The sequence below is a fragment of the Petromyzon marinus genome, chromosome 5, assembly GCF_048934315.1.
Source record: "Petromyzon marinus isolate PM22_M1 ecotype Great Lakes invasive population chromosome 5, UKy_Petmar_22M1.pri1.0, whole genome shotgun sequence".
Lineage (NCBI taxonomy): Eukaryota > Metazoa > Chordata > Hyperoartia > Petromyzontiformes > Petromyzontidae > Petromyzon > Petromyzon marinus.
Window position 1 is genome coordinate 14,245,613 of NC_133671.1, and position 18,370 is coordinate 14,263,982.

Sequence of the window (18,370 nt, forward strand, 5' to 3'; positions counted from 1 at the left end):
TGGTGAAGTATGGTCAAACAAACCCCCTACGACCGACACGATTTGTGGATACCTTCATCCAACGGAGGCTTGACAAAGGTCTGACATTTAAAAATTATCGGCATCATCATCATCATCCGTGGTCAATCAATCCACTGTTAGATGAATGCCCTCCCCAAGCCGCTGTCGGTCACGGGAGTTGTCGGACACCACGGACGTGATGAACGCGGCTCTGTGCGCGTAACAATGATGATGATGAGCGTCACGCGGCTCTTACCGAAAGAAGTCTTCGCGGCAGTAGAGCTTGCCCTCCCTGGAGAAGCACTTGTCCGAGAGCGAGCAGCTGCACTCGCAGCACTGCACGCAGCCCGGGTGCCAGGGCCGGTCGAGCACCGTGAGCAGGAAGCGACCCAGGATGGGCCGCTCGCAACCCGCGCAGTAAACCATGACGCACGGGCTCGCAGGCGATGGGGTCACGAACGCACGCGGCCTCCTCCCGCCTCCTCCCTCTCCACCCGTGCCGACTCTCCCCGCGTGTCGCGCTCTCTTCTCGTGCCGACTCTCCCCTGCGTGTCGCGCTCTCTCTCTCTCTCTCTCCACCCGTGCCGACTCTCCCCTGCGTGTCTCTCTCTCTCCCCCGTGCCGAGAGAGAAAGACGCGACGAACGCGTCTCGTCTCTGATGTCTTTCGGAGGTTGAGAGAGAGAGAGAGACAGTCAGCGGCGGCAGCGGCAGCAAACTGCGGTGTCCTTTCGGGCTACGAATGCCGGAGGAAGCCTTCTCCAGCAATCTTCTTCATTGAGCTCGCCGACTCCCGAATAATTTGCTTTCAGATTAAAAAAAAAAACCGCGCGCCTTGCGGGGATGGATAGCAAGCAGCTCCTCGGGAGAGATCACGCGATGAGTGAATTTATTTTTTTAAAACGTGAACTAAGATGTTGCGCGTCTGGCTTGTCCTGCGTCCGGCCTGACCGGAGCTACCCTCTCCGTTGTGCGCTTTTTTTTTTGGGAGCCGTACGAAAGGAGGCCGCTGGGGCGTGCGGGCGTGCGGGTGGATGGGGGGGATCTTTGCTGGATGGAGGTGGCCGTGGGGAGTCCGGGGGGGGGGGGGTCTCCGCTGAGCAGGAACCCTGTGCGTCGCTGCTGCTGCTGATGGAGCTGCCTCCGCTGCTGCCTCATCAGACGCCCGCTCGCTCCATATCTTAGCGCCCTCCCGCGCGTCACTAGCCTCGCGGCCAATGGGAGGCAAACACTCGACTCGCAATTCTACATCATCACGGGCACGCGCGCGCGCGCAGACACAAAGGCAAAGATCCCCAGTTGTAGCCTCTAACAGACTGTTGGGGCAAGTGCTGTTAGCGAGCACCTATACGAAGGCCGGCACGGCACACGAGGGCGTGGGTAGCCAAGAGCACGCCCGGTGATGTTTACACACCGCGCCAGGTACCATACTCCGCCGCCTTTGTCTCCCCAGAGGTGATGTTTACACACCACAAAAAGGCACTACTTTGAGGCTGAGCCGACCTAGGGGAGGCCCATGACCGGTTCAGATAATCGTCACCGGTGTTGGCCATGAGTGGGAATCGAACTAGGGCGGCCGGGTTCGGAGCGCACCACGCTAACTGCCACACTAGAGTACCACACACATACACACACACAAGTACAAACACACAGACACACATACACAAGTACACACACATACACAGACAGACACACACACAAGTACAAACACACAGACACAAGTACACATACACACACAGACACACATACACAAGTACACACACATACACAGACAGACACACACACAAGTACAAACACACAGACACAAGTACACATACACACACAGACAGACACACATACACAAGTACACACACAGACACAAGTACACACACAGACAGACGTATACACAGACAGACACACATACACACACAGACACAAGTACTCACAGATGCACGTACACACACAGACACAAGTACACATCACACAGACACACAGATACACAAGTACACATACACACAGACAGAAGTACACACAGATGCACGTACACACACATACACAGACAGAGACACAAGAACACACACAGACACAACTACACACAGACGCACATACACACACACAGACACAAGTACACACACACACAGACGCACACGTGCCGCTGGAAATGTGGACGTGAAACGGTGTGTCATTCATTGTGACGATCATGATGATCACGACAATGTGATATCTCGCAATGTATGTCATAACCCATCATCGCCATCATCACGACGACCAACGATCGTTATTTAAAGTAAATGTTTATTGCACGACCCACTGGCATCTACCAATGTCACCTCGATCATCATGGTGATGGATGGCAGTGGGTTTTTACATAATCCTTATGGTGGTCGCGGTGATGATGAAGATAATGATGCTGATGGATGAGCAGTAAATTATAAAAAAATAACGATTATGATGATGGTGGTTACAATAACCATCAAGGTACTTGTTTTACCATCATCATACAACTTGAATTTTCGTTATTTAGTAACCGTTGATGGAGTTCAATTAACGATACCACGGCCCCGGTACAGATAGTCTGACATAGGTCTATTATTGCGAGGTGACCAAAACTGATGATGATAATGTGACAAAGGTGACGAAATTCGGACGTAAATTTGCATCTTAATGTATCCGGAACCACGTCGGCTTTTCAAACTCTGGGCAAATGCGCACAAGTGGCTTAATTAACACAATGGAATGTGTATTGTCAAATAAATAAATAAATAACCACGAGTAACAACAATAATAATAGTGGCGGTGGCGTCATCAGAGACTACGCAGCCACCAGACAAATCCTCTTATCTTATATTTACATAGCGCCTTCATCCAAGGCGTTTTACAAGGGTTTTAGGTGGTACATTGAGGTTAGTTAAAGGTGACGCGGTGGATAGGGCTGGGGTATGGTGCGGGATGGTTGTTGGAAACGGGAGTCACGGGGGGGTACCTCGGGATGGCGGGAAAGGATGAGCCAGGGAGAAGAGATGATGGGTCTTGAGGGAGGAGCGGAAACTGGACAGGGAGGGTCAGTTTAACACGTCGGCTCGCTTCACTTGGAGGGGAAGTTTGTGCCAGTGCAAGGGGATGGCAAGTGGGGGACAAGGAGCGGAAACGAGTGGAGCAGAACAGACTGAGCGCTTACATTCAGCTTGTATGCTCGGATGCCTACGTTCACACCAAACAACGACGCTAATGAATGATTGTTTTTTTTGCCTGACATTGTTAAAGCGGCTCGGTAGCGCTGGGTCTACTGCGGTGTCTTACGCGCTCTCGATGCAGAAAACCGACGACACGCGTTGCCAACAGCACGATACTGGAGATCGTTAAAAAATATAAAACCACGCATAATAGTCGACGTTTTCGTGAAATGACACTCCTTCCGTTCTCTCTGCTATGCAGTGCCAATAGACGACGTTTCGGCCAACGGCCCTGCTTCTCATTCTCTCGACTATTGTCACAGATGCTTTCATCTTCAGGACAGTGTTGTTTGAAGAGTGTGCGGAATATTTACAGATGTTTTGTGCTTGTGCACCGCTGCACCAGAGCATTTTTTTTATTGTATTACTACCTACGTGATTTTACCGAAAGAACCAAAGAGTATGCTGTCGGTTTGTCTGATTTCCCCTCCCCCCCCATAAGTTCAATGACACCACCTACAGGCGGTTTACCTGCGATTGGAAAACCAGAAGCGGGACTCGCGTGCCTCCCGTCGATGGCTCGGTGCGATCCTCCAACTGCATTTGTCCTCTAAGGCAGCGGTCCACAACCCCCGGTACCGGTCCGCGGCCTGTTAGGAACCGGACCGCACAGCAGCAGGAGGTGAGCGCGGTGAGTCCACGCGTTGCCCGCCCCCATTATTTGATTATTTACCACTTTGTCCGCGCCTCTTTCCCGCACTGCGCACTTGTCTCAGTCACAGTGTTGGTATAAAGCCCACGAGCTCTAACCCCTAGTAGCCACAATGAGTAAAAAAACAAACGTCGCTGGAGAGCTACTTTGAAAAGGGGGGAAAGACCCAATGATGAACCCCCTCCCACGGTCCGTTAAAAAATTGTCTTCCACGAAACCGGTCCCTGGTGCCAAAAAGGTTGGGGACCGCTGCTCTATGGCCACCGTGGTGCTCATGTGAATGTCCCGCTGGTGCATGGGGTTCGGCCACAGTGCGCGATTGGAACACAGCGACTCGTTTTGTTTAAAAATTTTGCAGGCCGCGTCGGTGGCCAGTGATGTCTGAAGCCGTCCAGAGAACCACGCGTTCATCCACCGGTACTTGATGGGGGAGGAGGGGGAGCTTAATTCAGCAGTGGATTGACAAAGGCAGATGGTTAATATATCGTACCAATCTGGCAGTATCCATTGTCCATGACGCACAGCGATAGAGACGACAGATATTCTCTTACAGCCCTTTGTCAAGTAAATTATCGGGGTGAAGGCCTCTCCACACCGTGTCGGTCATGGGGGTTGTTTAAACCATACCGTAGAAAATTAGAACCTGGTGTGCTGTGTAAATATCGCCACTGGGAATACAAAGGCGGCCGGGCGTGGTGCTGGCCACCCACCCCCTCGTGTGCCGTGCCGGCCTTCATAGGTGCTCGCTAACAGCACTGGCGTAAATGTTATACGGTAGATCCTTGTATTTGTCTAAAACCATATTTCACCACGCTAGTCCGTTCTGGTTGGTAGCGGGGATGGGGGATGGCGGCAGTACCCGTTCAGATATCACCCGCCACTGATGATACGCGTGGCAGGGAATTGAACTTAACTTCGTCGGATTTATAGCGCGGTGCGCCAACCACTTGCGCCACCGCTCCACCTCTGGACAGATTCACCGGAGCGATTATTCTAAATTTCATGCACCGCTGACTCCGTGCTTCTTATTCAAGGACAGGCTTAGGCCCATCTGACTCCACTCATGCGCCTATGTCTGACCGTGATAAATCGTCCACGTGCTTTAACCAGCACTGCAATTATAATCATTATTACAATCCTCAGCCTCCTGTTCTAGAACTGCCTCGCTTCACCAACAAGCAACGCGCAATGTCTCTCTCTCTCTCTTTCTCTCTCGTCGTGGCCCACAACTCTCAAAGTGCGCACGCACGCACGCACGTCGTCTTCATTCTAATTGGTCGAGACCGGTGTTAGAATGGCAGTCGAACGAGGGAGAGGCAACGCCTCCGAGAGGATGACCCGCCACGGTGCTGGAATCGATTGGGATCAGTTGACGAGCGAGACGGATTAAAGTTCTCGCTGAACCGTGAGAGCTGCGCATGGGTGGCGGGGGCGGTGTCTTTTATCTAGCAGTGTAAAGCCACTGATGGTGATGATGATGTTCTTTCTACCTACGTGACTTTACCGAAAGAACCAAAGAGTATGGATTACTGCAGTCACGAAAGCTTCAAATCAAGATCGGTGTTCGTGTTTTTGTTTGTTTGTTTGTTGTTGCACCCGATTCAAGATCCGAATGGCTCACAGGGCTATACCAAAATACATAAACTGAAAACTGGCTTCGGCATTGTTGTCGGTTGGGTATTGGCACAGCCTGTCCCTTGTAACACAGAGGCTCTGTTGGTCTCCTTCTCCTCTCTGCGCTGTGCTGGCGCGAGAGCTTTGTGCGGGAGTGCGCTGCGGTCGACGGAAGAACTGGGGAGGCCGTGCACGTGACGAGGAGAGGCACAGACGTGGCGCATTTTCACAAGAGGTTGACGACGCACACAAACAAACAAAAAAGATGCCACCCCCCCCGCCGCCCCCGCCGCCCCCGCCGCCCCCGCCGCCCCCGCCGCCCCCGCCGCCCCCGCCGCCCCCGCCGCCCCCGCCGCCCCCGCCGCCCCCGCCGCCCCCGCCGCCCCCGCCGCCCCCGCCGCCCCCGCCGCCCCCGCCGCCCCCGCCGCCCCCGCCGCCCCCGCCGCCCCCGCCGCCCCCGCCGCCCCCGCCGCCCCCGCCGCCCCCGCCGCCCCCGCCGCCCCCGCCGCCCCCGCCGCCCCCGCCGCCCCCGCCGCCCCCGCCGCCCCCGCCGCCCCCGCCGCCCCCGCCGCCCCCGCCGCCCCCGCCGCCCCCGCCGCCCCCGCCGCCCCCGCCGCCCCCGCCGCCCCCGCCGCCCCCGCCGCCCCCGCCGCCCCCGCCGCCCCCGCCGCCCCCGCCGCCCCCGCCGCCCCCGCCGCCCCCGCCGCCCCCGCCGCCCCCGCCGCCCCCGCCGCCCCCGCCGCCCCCGCCGCCCCCGCCGCCCCCGCCGCCCCCGCCGCCCCCGCCGCCCCCGCCGCCCCCGCCGCCCCCGCCGCCCCCGCCGCCCCCGCCGCCCCCGCCGCCCCCGCCGCCCCCGCCGCCCCCGCCGCCCCCGCCGCCCCCGCCGCCCCCGCCGCCCCCGCCGCCCCCGCCGCCCCCGCCGCCCCCGCCGCCCCCGCCGCCCCCGCCGCCCCCGCCGCCCCCGCCGCCCCCGCCGCCCCCGCCGCCCCCGCCGCCCCCGCCGCCCCCGCCGCCCCCGCCGCCCCCGCCGCCCCCGCCGCCCCCGCCGCCCCCGCCGCCCCCGCCGCCCCCGCCGCCCCCGCCGCCCCCGCCGCCCCCGCCGCCCCCGCCGCCCCCGCCGCCCCCGCCGCCCCCGCCGCCCCCGCCGCCCCCGCCGCCCCCGCCGCCCCCGCCGCCCCCGCCGCCCCCGCCGCCCCCGCCGCCCCCGCCGCCCCCGCCGCCCCCGCCGCCCCCGCCGCCCCCGCCGCCCCCGCCGCCCCCGCCGCCCCCGCCGCCCCCGCCGCCCCCGCCGCCCCCGCCGCCCCCGCCGCCCCCGCCGCCCCCGCCGCCCCCGCCGCCCCCGCCGCCCCCGCCGCCCCCGCCGCCCCCGCCGCCCCCGCCGCCCCCGCCGCCCCCGCCGCCCCCGCCGCCCCCGCCGCCCCCGCCGCCCCCGCCGCCCCCGCCGCCCCCGCCGCCCCCGCCGCCCCCGCCGCCCCCGCCGCCCCCGCCGCCCCCGCCGCCCCCGCCGCCCCCGCCGCCCCCGCCGCCCCCGCCGCCCCCGCCGCCCCCGCCGCCCCCGCCGCCCCCGCCGCCCCCGCCGCCCCCGCCGCCCCCGCCGCCCCCGCCGCCCCCGCCGCCCCCGCCGCCCCCGCCGCCCCCGCCGCCCCCGCCGCCCCCGCCGCCCCCGCCGCCCCCGCCGCCCCCGCCGCCCCCGCCGCCCCCGCCGCCCCCGCCGCCCCCGCCGCCCCCGCCGCCCCCGCCGCCCCCGCCGCCCCCGCCGCCCCCGCCGCCCCCGCCGCCCCCGCCGCCCCCGCCGCCCCCGCCGCCCCCGCCGCCCCCGCCGCCCCCGCCGCCCCCGCCGCCCCCGCCGCCCCCGCCGCCCCCGCCGCCCCCGCCGCCCCCGCCGCCCCCGCCGCCCCCGCCGCCCCCGCCGCCCCCGCCGCCCCCGCCGCCCCCGCCGCCCCCGCCGCCCCCGCCGCCCCCGCCGCCCCCGCCGCCCCCGCCGCCCCCGCCGCCCCCGCCGCCCCCGCCGCCCCCGCCGCCCCCGCCGCCCCCGCCGCCCCCGCCGCCCCCGCCGCCCCCGCCGCGGTATAACCAAAGCAGAACTTTTTGGGTCAGGTGGAGAAGCAGCTATGAAGGCCGGGATGTCACACGACGGGGTGAGTGGCGAGCACCACGCCCGGCCGCCTTTGTCTCCCTCGTGGCAATGTTTTACACATCACGCAACAGGTAACTAATTGTGAGGCTGAGTTCGCCTTAAGGGAGGTGCCAGGAGCGGTTGGGATAGTTCGCCACTATTTATTGGTCGTGAGCGGGAATTGAACTCGGGTCGCGAGGTTTTGTCGAGCAGCGCGCTAACCGCTGCACTAACCGCTGCACTAACCGCTGCACTAACCGCTGCACTAACCGCTGCACTAACCGCTGCACTAACCGCTGCACTAACCGCTGCACTAACCGCTGCACTAACCGCTGCACTAACCGCTGCACTAACCGCTGCACTAACCGCTCAACCCACTTCGCACGCACGGAACACGCAGACAAAGATCCCCCCATGTAGCCTATATCGACCGTTGTTGGGGAGACCACCGATGCGAAGAAGGCCGGCACGGCGCACGAGACACTTGTGTGGACATACCGTGCCGGGTGCTGATTGAAGGACGAGTCAACCAATTGGGGGAAACCTAGAACCAGGGACTTATTTAAGGCTGAGTCGACCTAGGGGATGCCTAGAAACAATTCAAATAACAACGGAGTTTAGGCACGCCCGGATTTGTAGCGCAGCGAGCTGTCCAATGCCTCAACGTCTCCGCACACACCCGCAGATGCGTGACGCGTTCAGGGTACATTTCAGAATCGTCCGTAAATTAGTTATGAGGTCATTGTCAACGCATAGTGTCATCATCATCACCATCACCACCGTCACCCATCATCAATCCACTGCTGGATGAAGGCCTCCCCGGTCCCGCGTTCTAACCCGAGGACAGTTTATCGACGTAAAATCACGAAGGATAAAAAATGCACAATTCAATTTCCCATACACGGGTGAATGAATGAGGACCCACTCCGTGTCGCTGGCCAAAGAACGTGTTGTTGTTATTGTCGTTGTTGTTTTTCACCATATTTCACCACTCAGTGCAGGGTGGCGGTGCAGAAGGGGAAGGGGGATTGTCCAGGGTCAATTCAGATATCTCTCACCGCTGATGGTATCCGTGGCCAGGTTGTCGGTCTCACAGCACAATGCGCTCCAGTCTGTACCACGGAAAATTAAAGTTACGGAGCATTCTCGTGGTCTGCCAATTGTGCGCTCTGATGAATGTATACACATGCGCGGGCTGCACGGAGACTTAAAGACTTCGCGAGAATGAGAATACGAGGACGTGTATGATCATTGGATGGAACTATTCTTGGGTCTTTCGGTAAAGTCACGTAGATAGGCTGAATTACGACGTTTCGATCACAACACCAGCGATTGTTTTCCTACTGATGACGATCGCTTGTGTTGTGATTGAAATGTCGTAGTTCAACCTATCTACGTGACTTTACCGAAAGACCCAAAGAATATGAATTCCTGCAGTCACGAAAGCATTACGTCAAGATTGAAACTATGAACTGTTTTTGTTTTACCAGGTAAAGCCCACTGACCTTTTATAGTTCTTTTTTTGCAGAAGCAACCTGGCCACATATGGTAGCCCAATGACGTGGCTTATCACGTGGAATCTTATAGCAGCCACATACTCTAATCACATGTTTATAAATGTGGAGGGAAAAACGGGAGGTCCTAGAGGAAAATACACGCGACCACGGGGAGAACATGCTTTCTCCAAATACACCGCAGGCGTCAGGATCGGGATCGAACCCACGACCTCCTGTAAACCAGGCGAAGGAGATAACATCTCGCCAACCGCGGCGCCAGTCCCCTACTGAACAGCGGCGGTGGAGTGTAGGCCAACCAATCCCCACGACCGACACGGCGAGGAGAAGCCTTCATCCAGCAGTGGATTGATGAAGGAATGTACACTCATAAATATACCGAGTCCGCAAGCCTTATGGACTTGCGATACTGAGAGCCCGACGTTACCCGTAACCTGTTCACAGGAATGCGTAGTATGGTTCGGTTCAAGTGTCTCTTGCCTATTATGGCAGAATCACCAAACACAAACCCGCAAGGTTCGGCCACTGCATCCTCACACGCACACGCACGCACGCGTCCAAAGGCGTGCCTACCACGTGTCTGCATATCGTCCTTTCTTCCACGTGTCCTCGACCCCTCGAGGGTCGGGGCGGGCGGGGGGGTGTTGGATGATCACACCACCACCACCCCCCTCCCCTTCTCAAGGGAACATATGCGACCAAATCCCATTTAATGAACGCACACGATGTACGTACGTTGATATGTGGAACTTCATTCGCACCGTACGTAGCCATCCGCGCTCATCGGAGGTGCGGGAAATGGTCTCGTCCGAGCTCGGAAGCCGAGCAGGTCTGAGCCTGGCTAGCGCTTTGATTGGTTGACAAACGCACGGTGGGTCGCTGTGACGCGTACCGGATGAAAGTCCGTGCGTAAGCCGCACCTTGTTCTGTGTTCTCCGCACACGTGTACACACATTGGTATTTCCATCGATCGATATGCGGCGTATGTGGAGACACACGACTGAGTTCGGCTCATTTATGATGCATCTACAGCGAAAGTAATATCGCTCTTGTCAATGACAGCTGGTAACCCAGCTGCGGTCGTGGCTGTAGCACGTGGCTGCCTGTAACCCGGCACTGTGGAGGCAGCGAGGGCTGTAACCCGGCACTGTGGAGGCAGCGAGGGGTTGGTGGATCACCGTGCACAGAATGTTGTGCAACTCCCTTCCATGTGGAGGTCGAGGAGGTTGCCATAGCCTGGCTCGCCACAGCAAGTGGGACTAATCGCCGTCTGTTTACATCTGTACGGGGTATAAAGTGTTGCCCCCTTTCATCCCACGCGTATAAACAACTCATCATGAATTGGCCGAATGTACTCCTCGATAAGTACATTTGTTGAACAAATCTGACTGCTCATGAGAGCCAGAAGATTTAAATCGGCACAGGGTTGGCTCGCTTAAACAAATGTTGCTGGTTAATATTTGGCTTATAAAGACAATAGGCCGATGATTTAAAAAAATGCATTAATTTGTGGACACACAGACTGGCATTCTGCTCGTTGAGTGTATACTTTGATGGGTGATCTCCATTAGGGCTTGCCAGGTGCTGTAGGCGTGGGTCTGCGAGGTGTGACCAGGAGATGGCAATGCTGAATGTCTTCCTCGGATTCTTCGCATTGCAAAAAACAAAGATCCCCCGTATAGCCTCTAACGGACTGTTGAGGCAAGTGCTGTTAGCGAGTAGCACCTATGAGAGCCGGCACGGCACACGAGGGGTGGGTGGCCAGCACCACGCACGACCGCCTTTGTCTCATCTTCTTTGGTTCTTTCGGTAAAGTCACGTAGAATGAGAATAAAATAATAAATTGATAAAATAAAATAACACAATAATATTCTCACGACGTTTCGGCCACAACACAAGCGGCCTTCATCAGGTGAAGGGGCGAGACTGTCCGGTACGACAGCGCTGGAGTGAAAGAGCCACGTTCAGATCACGGCCTTTAACACACCGCACCAGGTACTCATTTGAGGCTGTGCCGCATTGCTCCCACATTAAGACAAACATTGCTCATCAGTGGAGTTGACCAAACGTGTCAGTGTGGGCTGGTCCCTCCTGCAAACAAGGGTCGCGTAAGACTGCGCGACACACTCCTGGGTAAACATGTTACATTGTTACGGATATGGGTATAACAATGCATTCATCAACGTATCAATATCGAGTTAAGTCTCACTAAACATGCATCGCATGTCTCGTGAGACTTAATCGATACGTTCAACACCTGCAAGGAATCGTGCCTGTAAACATGGAGGCGTGTTCGATTTACGCAAATTATGTGCACACGTGATCGTGAAAGGTGGCGGCTGCTTTGAGGGGGAAGGGGGGTGGTCTTCATCCAGCAGTGCATTGATCATGGCTGATGATGATGTAAGGCAAATAACAATGTCCACATTACAATAAAAAAAAAACTCCAAATGACACTCCGAAATTAAAGAATATTAATATATCCTTGAATAAAATCGGCGTGGCCGTGGCGATGTGGGTGGAGGGATTATTGTTACACCCAGGGGTTTCATTTCATTCGGCTCTATTAAAAAAAAAAACGATTCCACATCCAGTACATCTCTCGCTCACGGTTGCGACGACGAGTCACGACGTTCCTACCACTCCTCTCAATCCATAAAAGACAGTCATTCAGCTCTGGTTACACAGCTAATTGTCGCACAAATACACGAACATGCAATGTGTGTGCGTGCGACAATCTTTAGCCCGGGTTACACCCGCAACTTCCGATTCGCACTGTTGGCTACGTACGGTGCGAACGAAGTTCTCCATCACGGCGCATGCGCACATTTGGTGTAGCTGTCAAGTGCGCAGGCGGTACAACTGCATCGGGGCAGCATCCCGGAAGGAGTAACACAAGTACGGAGTTGTGAATAACTGTGCGTCGGAGGAGTGGGGGTGTAGAAATTGGAAGAGGGAGCGGCCCTATTTCATTCCTTGCACGAGGGACCACCACCACTCCTCCCGTGCCAGTCACGTTACGCCCCCTGCATGCATATGCAGATGGTTGCATTACGGATGCCCCGGGTAACCACCGCTTGTACACGCGCCGTCTATACGAGTCCCCAAGCGCGCCGCTTTTCTTACCCACCCCGCGACACCCACTCCCCCCAGCCCAGCCCAGCCCCGTGATAAATGTCGTGGCCTTCCCCTCTCCTTTGGCCCCGATTGCGCCAAAAAAAAAAACTAGTAGCCTGACCCCGGGGGCCAGGCTATTAGCCGATATTAAAACACGGTCCACCCTGGCGGCTGGCGGTAAATTGCGGAGTCTTCGTTTATCTCGTAATGGGATCGTCGCCGTGTCTCGGCGTCCACGTGCATCCGTAGTGTTATTACTGTTGTTGTTTTGGTATTGGATGGGTAGTCGTGGCCCGCAGTTGACCCATATATAGATATTTAGCGAGGTGCAGGTGCAGTATTGCTGGCCGCACGCGCGCGAGAGAGAGCTCAAGATAGCTCCCCCCAGACGGTATTTTGGCCTACTTCTTCTCGCTGGTCCAGACGTCTTGGATGTCCGTGTGGATACACCGCGCTTTGACACGCACGACTCACTCACAGTACTGCGGTGAATCCGTACACGCGAGAGTCTTTGGCTGCTGTCGATGTTCACGTGATAAGCCACTTAGTAGAGCAATCTTTTGCGATAGCCAGGTCGCTTCTGGGAAAAAAAGAGGTACTACCTAGCTCAGTGGGCCTTAGCTGGGAAAATAACAAAAAATATCTACACGTTGTGTTCGTTTTTTTTTGTATTGCTGAGTAAATGAACAGAGGAGAGGGGGAACTCAAGAAAGTTGCACCGTTAATTCAACTGCTGTGCTGGTTGGTAGGTGGAAGCGAACCGGCAACCTGTGGATCGCAAGTCCACAGCGCAATGAATATTTACGAGGCTTATTAAATAAATTCGTATGCTTCCGTTCCGTATAGCAACATCCACGTTTGTTGAACTTCTTTCGCACCGCACGCAACCAACCGTGCTAATTGGAGGTGCGAAAAATATAAACACATATTTGTGTTAGTCTATCTGCCTGTTTACTTTCGAAAAAAAATGTAATCGCTCGCGACACGCATCATTATATTATAACTAACTCTGTGGTTGTGCTTTCGCGTTGTACCGAAGGATTCGTGGACCGAAACGTCGGACAACATGTGGTTACAACCAGCGGTAGCAGCAGTAGCAGCAAGGAAAATCGGGACCGGTTGTCGATTTTCTGAGCCTTACTAGCAGAGTGAGGCTTCTGAAATAAATACGAAATGCTGTTGGCCCCAACACTCCTTTGAAACGACGGGACGCTGCCAGTGTAAACAAAAGACTACGCTGTCGTGTAAGCACTCGGGGAGAGGTGGAACAACGACGGGTCTCGCACTGCCCTGCGACCATGGGCACCTGAGTTAGATTCCCGAAAAAAGACAAAGATCCCTGGTGTAGCCTTAACAGACTGTTGGGACAATTGCCGTTCGCGAGTAGCACCGAAGGAGGCCGGCACGGCACACGATTGGGTGGGTGTGTTCAGGAGCACGCCTTTGTCTCCTCAGTGATGATAATGACTACCCACTGCACCAGATACTCATGAGAGGCTGAGTCGGCCTTCGGGGAGCCCCAGGACCCGTTTAAATATTTGCAACTATTATCGATCCTGAGCAGTAATTGAACTCGGGTTCGCCGGGTTTGCAGCACACCGCGGCGTCGCCGCTCCCCATATTAGATTCTGGGCCACGTTCAACATCACCGTCGAGTGATACCCGAGCTGGTCCTGGGCGATTGCCACCTTATTTTTTTACACCAGCCAGCACTGGCCGACGTGGTGACGTCTGTTCATATAACCCCCCACGCGGTGGGCAGAGGCGTTCATCCAGCAGTTGGATTGGAAAAATTTGCTCTTAAAAATAACTACGTATACAGTACCGTAATGAATTCGTCTACCGTATATATATACGCGGCTTGGACAGGACACGCTAAAGGTATAACGCCCGATGGTTAATAATAGTGACGGAGTTACAGCCAAGGAATGGAATCCATACAACGAGGAGATGGAGCGATTAAATCAGCGCACGTGCAGCTGCTATGGTCGGATAGTTGTTACATCGCAGAACCGTGAGAGACGTCGATGGCTTGGAGTTGGCTTCATCCAGCAGTGGATTGATTATCAAGTGGGGGGGGGGGGGGCTTAATTTTTCCATGGATTTTTACAGAGCCCCCCAAACACCACAGACCCCATCCCCGCCCACCTGTTCCCCCCACTCCGGCAGTGGTGACCAGAGTTCAGCTCTGGACAGCTACCGTTGTAATTAAGCTCTCATTAAAATGATGATGATGATGATGATAAGACACGTCACAGGTGTGACGGCTGCACGCGCACACACACACACACACACCTGTGCGCACCAGCCGCCCTCTGAAAGGCGCGCGCCGCGAGGTGTGAACATTCCGTTCGGCCACGCGAGCCTCCGCGATGTCAACGGGGTCCGGTCACCACCAGAGACAGCGTGCAGGGCGGAGGAAGTTTCTCTGCCCGTGGTGGAGGTGGTGTTCTTGGTGTGTATTGGCCGCGCGCATATGTATGTGTGTTGAACGTCTTTCGCATCGTACGTAAGCCAACGGCGCTAATCGGAAGTGCGGGTAAATGTGAATTCCGTCCTCTCTGTCTAAATACCAATTTTCATCTCCTGTCTCAGTTAATTTCGGTTAAAACTACGGCAGCTCTTCACGCAGAGCTCACGGCTCTTGCAAACATTATAGCCGCGGAGCGAGTCGCACGAGACTCGTCGGGGGTGCCACGGTGGTGAGATGTTAACTACCTCGCCTGGTGTACAGAAGGTCGTGGGTTCGATCCCGACACTGACGATGCCGAAATATATTTGGAGTTTGCATGTTTCTCCCCTCCGTGGTCAAGTGGAATTTTTTTCTCCGGGTCCTCCGGTTTTTCCCTCCACATTTATAAACGTGCGTTTAGGGTGCTTTGTTGCAATCAATTTCCACATGATAAGCCACTTTGTTGAGCTATCATTTGTGGCCAGGTCGCTTCTGAAAAGAGCTATATAGGCTCAGTGAGCGGTACCTGGTAGAATTAAAAAAATGTGTTTATAGAAGCTCCGGTGAGTCATTCACCCCTCGGCAATCCACTCCCCGTCAACTCCTCCTCGTTTCCTCTCGTCTAACGCAGGGCACAAAACAAAATAATCCCATGGCATTGTTCGCAGGAGCGCGCCTTTGTTCGCCTGCTTGACCGAGCGTCATCATTGTTGATTATTCAGTGGGTATGCACGCTTCTCTTTCTACACATTTTGCTGGCGTATGCGTGCACCGCATAACGTGCAATTCATTTGCAGCCCGTTGTCAAATCCGCTACCGGATGAAGGTCTGCACACTGCGGAGGATGGCTGATGGGCGGCATGCGTGACCATACTTCACCAAGATGACCTGTCCGTGCGGGCTTTAGTACAGGGGGCACATGAAGTGGGGGGGGGGGGGGGTAGCAGGAAGTACACTGTACCGGTGTAGATATCACTCGCCACTGATGTGAGCCGCGCTCTAGAAGGCGACTCGTCGCATTGGACCAGGCAACAGTCAGTAACACGTTCTTTGCGAATCACCTTACACGCACGCATAACGGACATGATGAGCTGTCAGAATATTTTGAGGTTGGGGGTATTAAGTGTCTGGCACTTAGAAATTACACTCATCTTGCTTTAAAATGCAATAATAGACTCTTACCCTTGACACCAATTTTTTTTTTATCCGTGCATAAAGACTGGGATTCAATATTGAATGAGTGGTTTCAATGTACTGTATTAATTTATATATATATATTTTTAAAAAATCTTGCACTCAGCGTATTTTAACACCCCCCCCCCCCCCCAGCAGGGCGTGTATCTTCACAAGAGCAGTGTATTTTACGTAAACTTTATTTTGCCCTCTATCTGAATTCACCTGCCGGGTGCTAAGCCTAACCGAGTGATATTAGGCAGAGGTGAGGCGCGACCCACGCCAGCGTAACAATGGCTATTGAGTTCACCCTCTCGCTAAAACATATCTCGCTACCGGTCAATGGCACGCGGCATAAGAAAATTTTGCTCAAAGGTTTAGCGATCCCAAGCAAATCAAGGGTCCCCGGAATCGTGATTTTTTTACCGACTATCCTAATAAACGTGCAAATCTAACCGACATAATCAGATTATTAATGTATTATATCCCTCTAGTACCCGTGTTCAGTTTGCTGTTCTTCCCCAGTCAATCAAAGGTCAATTCTTGTGGTTGAAATGTTGACATCGTTTGCATGAACTACCGGTCAAAAGTTTAGTTTGTTTCGTTTGCTGTCCTCCTCCCGCACCTCCGATTAACATGGTTGGCTATGTACGGTGTGAAATAACTTCAACGTGCATGCATACCTTGTATAAGCATCGCTCTTCTCTCATCTCAATACGGCTCTATCATTTTTTTCTAGATATGGGGGGTGGGGTGGGGTGGGGGGAGGTCCCCAACATAATCTATACAATGGGCTCCCCGGTGGGTCAGCAACCCAGCACCACCACGACTGCCGGGCACAATGTGACACATCTCCCAAAGCCAAGATGTGCCAGTGGTAAATATTTGCTCACGCAGTTGCATTCCGGGCTTGCGCGCCCGCTGCAGTTAACAATGTCCCGTGATGAGTCTTCGCGTGCGAGAGGAGGAAGGGGAGGGAGGTTAAATGTGGATCAATGAACCGTATACCTGCGCCGGTGGGATGGAGGGAGAGAGGGAGGGAGGGGGGAGGAGATCACGTAATTGGAGATAAAAACGTAGCGTGTGTCCCAGTGCGTTCAGCATTGGGGAGTGGGGGTCGAGCAACGGTTAGCGCGCTGCGCTACGAACCCGGCGGCCAGAGTTTCGATTCACGCTCACGGCCAACGCAAGTGATGATTATCTGGACCGGTCCTGGGCCGCCACTAGGTCGACTCAGCCTCAACTGAGCACCTGGTGCCGTGTGTAAGCATCGCCACTAGGGAGACAAAGGCGGCCGTGCGTGGTGCTGGCCACCCACCCCCTCGCGTGTCGTTTCGGCCTTCATAGGTGCTCGCTAACAGCACTTGTCCCAAAAGTCTGTTACAGCTCTAGGAGGAATCTTTGTGTTAGCATCATCGGCTCTGACCTATGCACTGCTCATCGAAGCCTCCCAAGGCCCATCGCCACCTCTCACTAAACCCAATCACGAAAGGCAACATATCAAATGTGTTGAAAGAATAACTTGAGAGAGAAAAAAATGTGTAAATGACCTTCTATCAGTGGCGTAGCGTACTGACATGGTCCCCCTCACCCTAGCAGCCCCCCGCCCCCCTAGTAGCCCCCCTCACCCTAGCAGCCCCCCTCACCCTAGCAGCCCCCCCACCCTCCTAGTAGCCCCCCTCACCCTAGCAGCCCCCCTCACCCTAGCAGCCCCCATAGTAGCCCCCCTCACCCTAGCAGCCCCCCTAGTAGCCCCCCTCACCCTAGCAGCCCCCACCCCCCTAGTAGCCCCCCTCACCCTAGCAGCCCCCCTCACCCTAGTAGCACCCCTCCACCCTAGTAGCCCTCTTCCCCCTAGTAGCCCCCCACCCCCCTAGTAGCCCCCCTCACCCTAGTAGCCCCCTCTCCCCTAGTAGCCCCCTCACCCCTAGTAGCCCCCTCCCCCTAGTAGCCCCCCTCTAGTAGCCCCCCACCCCCTAGTAGCCCCCCCACCCTAGTAGCCCCCCTCCCCCCTAGTAGCCCCCTCACCCTAGTAGCCCCCTCCCCCCTAGAAGCCCCCTCACCCCTAGTAGCCCCCTCACCCTAGTAGCCCCCCTCACCCCTAGTACCCCCTCCCCCTAGTAGCTCACCCTAGTACCCCCCTCCCCCTAGTAGCCCCCCCCTAGTAGCTCCTCCCCCCTAGTAGCCCCCCCTCCCCCCTAGTAGCCCCCCCCCCACCACCTACTATTCGATTCTCTGTGTAGCCTTGAGCCCTGTGCAATTTCACAGCCTGCACACTCAATGAGCTGCCGCCTGCTCTGACAAAAACAATGGTAAAGGTGCAGCCCTGCCAATTGCTTGCTGGCGCTCCTGCTGGCAGAAGAGTGCTTGTACTCTCGGGAGCATTGTAGATAGCCCCAACTCTGTCTACTCTTTCAACGCTGCCTTGGCTATGGCCATATGGCTCAAGAAAGGTAGACGTGGATAAATAAACATCCATCAGCTACAGCGCGAAGTATGTGTTTATACAAATATCACCTTA

The 18,370-nt window shown here is 56.5% G+C and overlaps 1 protein-coding gene and 1 long non-coding RNA gene across 3 annotated transcripts in view; one reads left to right on the forward strand and one right to left on the reverse strand.

Moving 5' to 3' along the window:
* LOC116939096 (LIM/homeobox protein Lhx1) overlaps window positions 1-1,845 on the reverse strand; it is a 59,498-nt gene extending 57,653 nt beyond the window's left edge. Inside the window, exon 1 of the mRNA XM_032947049.2 lies at window positions 257-1,845. Within this exon, the coding sequence (XP_032802940.1) occupies window positions 257-426 (170 nt within the window). The 5' untranslated portion in view covers window positions 427-1,845. The remainder of the gene's footprint in view (window positions 1-256) is intronic.
* LOC116939097 (uncharacterized) overlaps window positions 1-18,370 on the forward strand; it is a 54,920-nt gene that overhangs the window by 1,853 nt on the left and 34,697 nt on the right. For both annotated transcript variants that reach the window (XR_012936906.1, XR_004402371.2), the window contains exon 2: window positions 3,654-3,842. This is a non-coding gene — a long non-coding RNA (uncharacterized LOC116939097). The remainder of the gene's footprint in view (window positions 1-3,653; window positions 3,843-18,370) is intronic.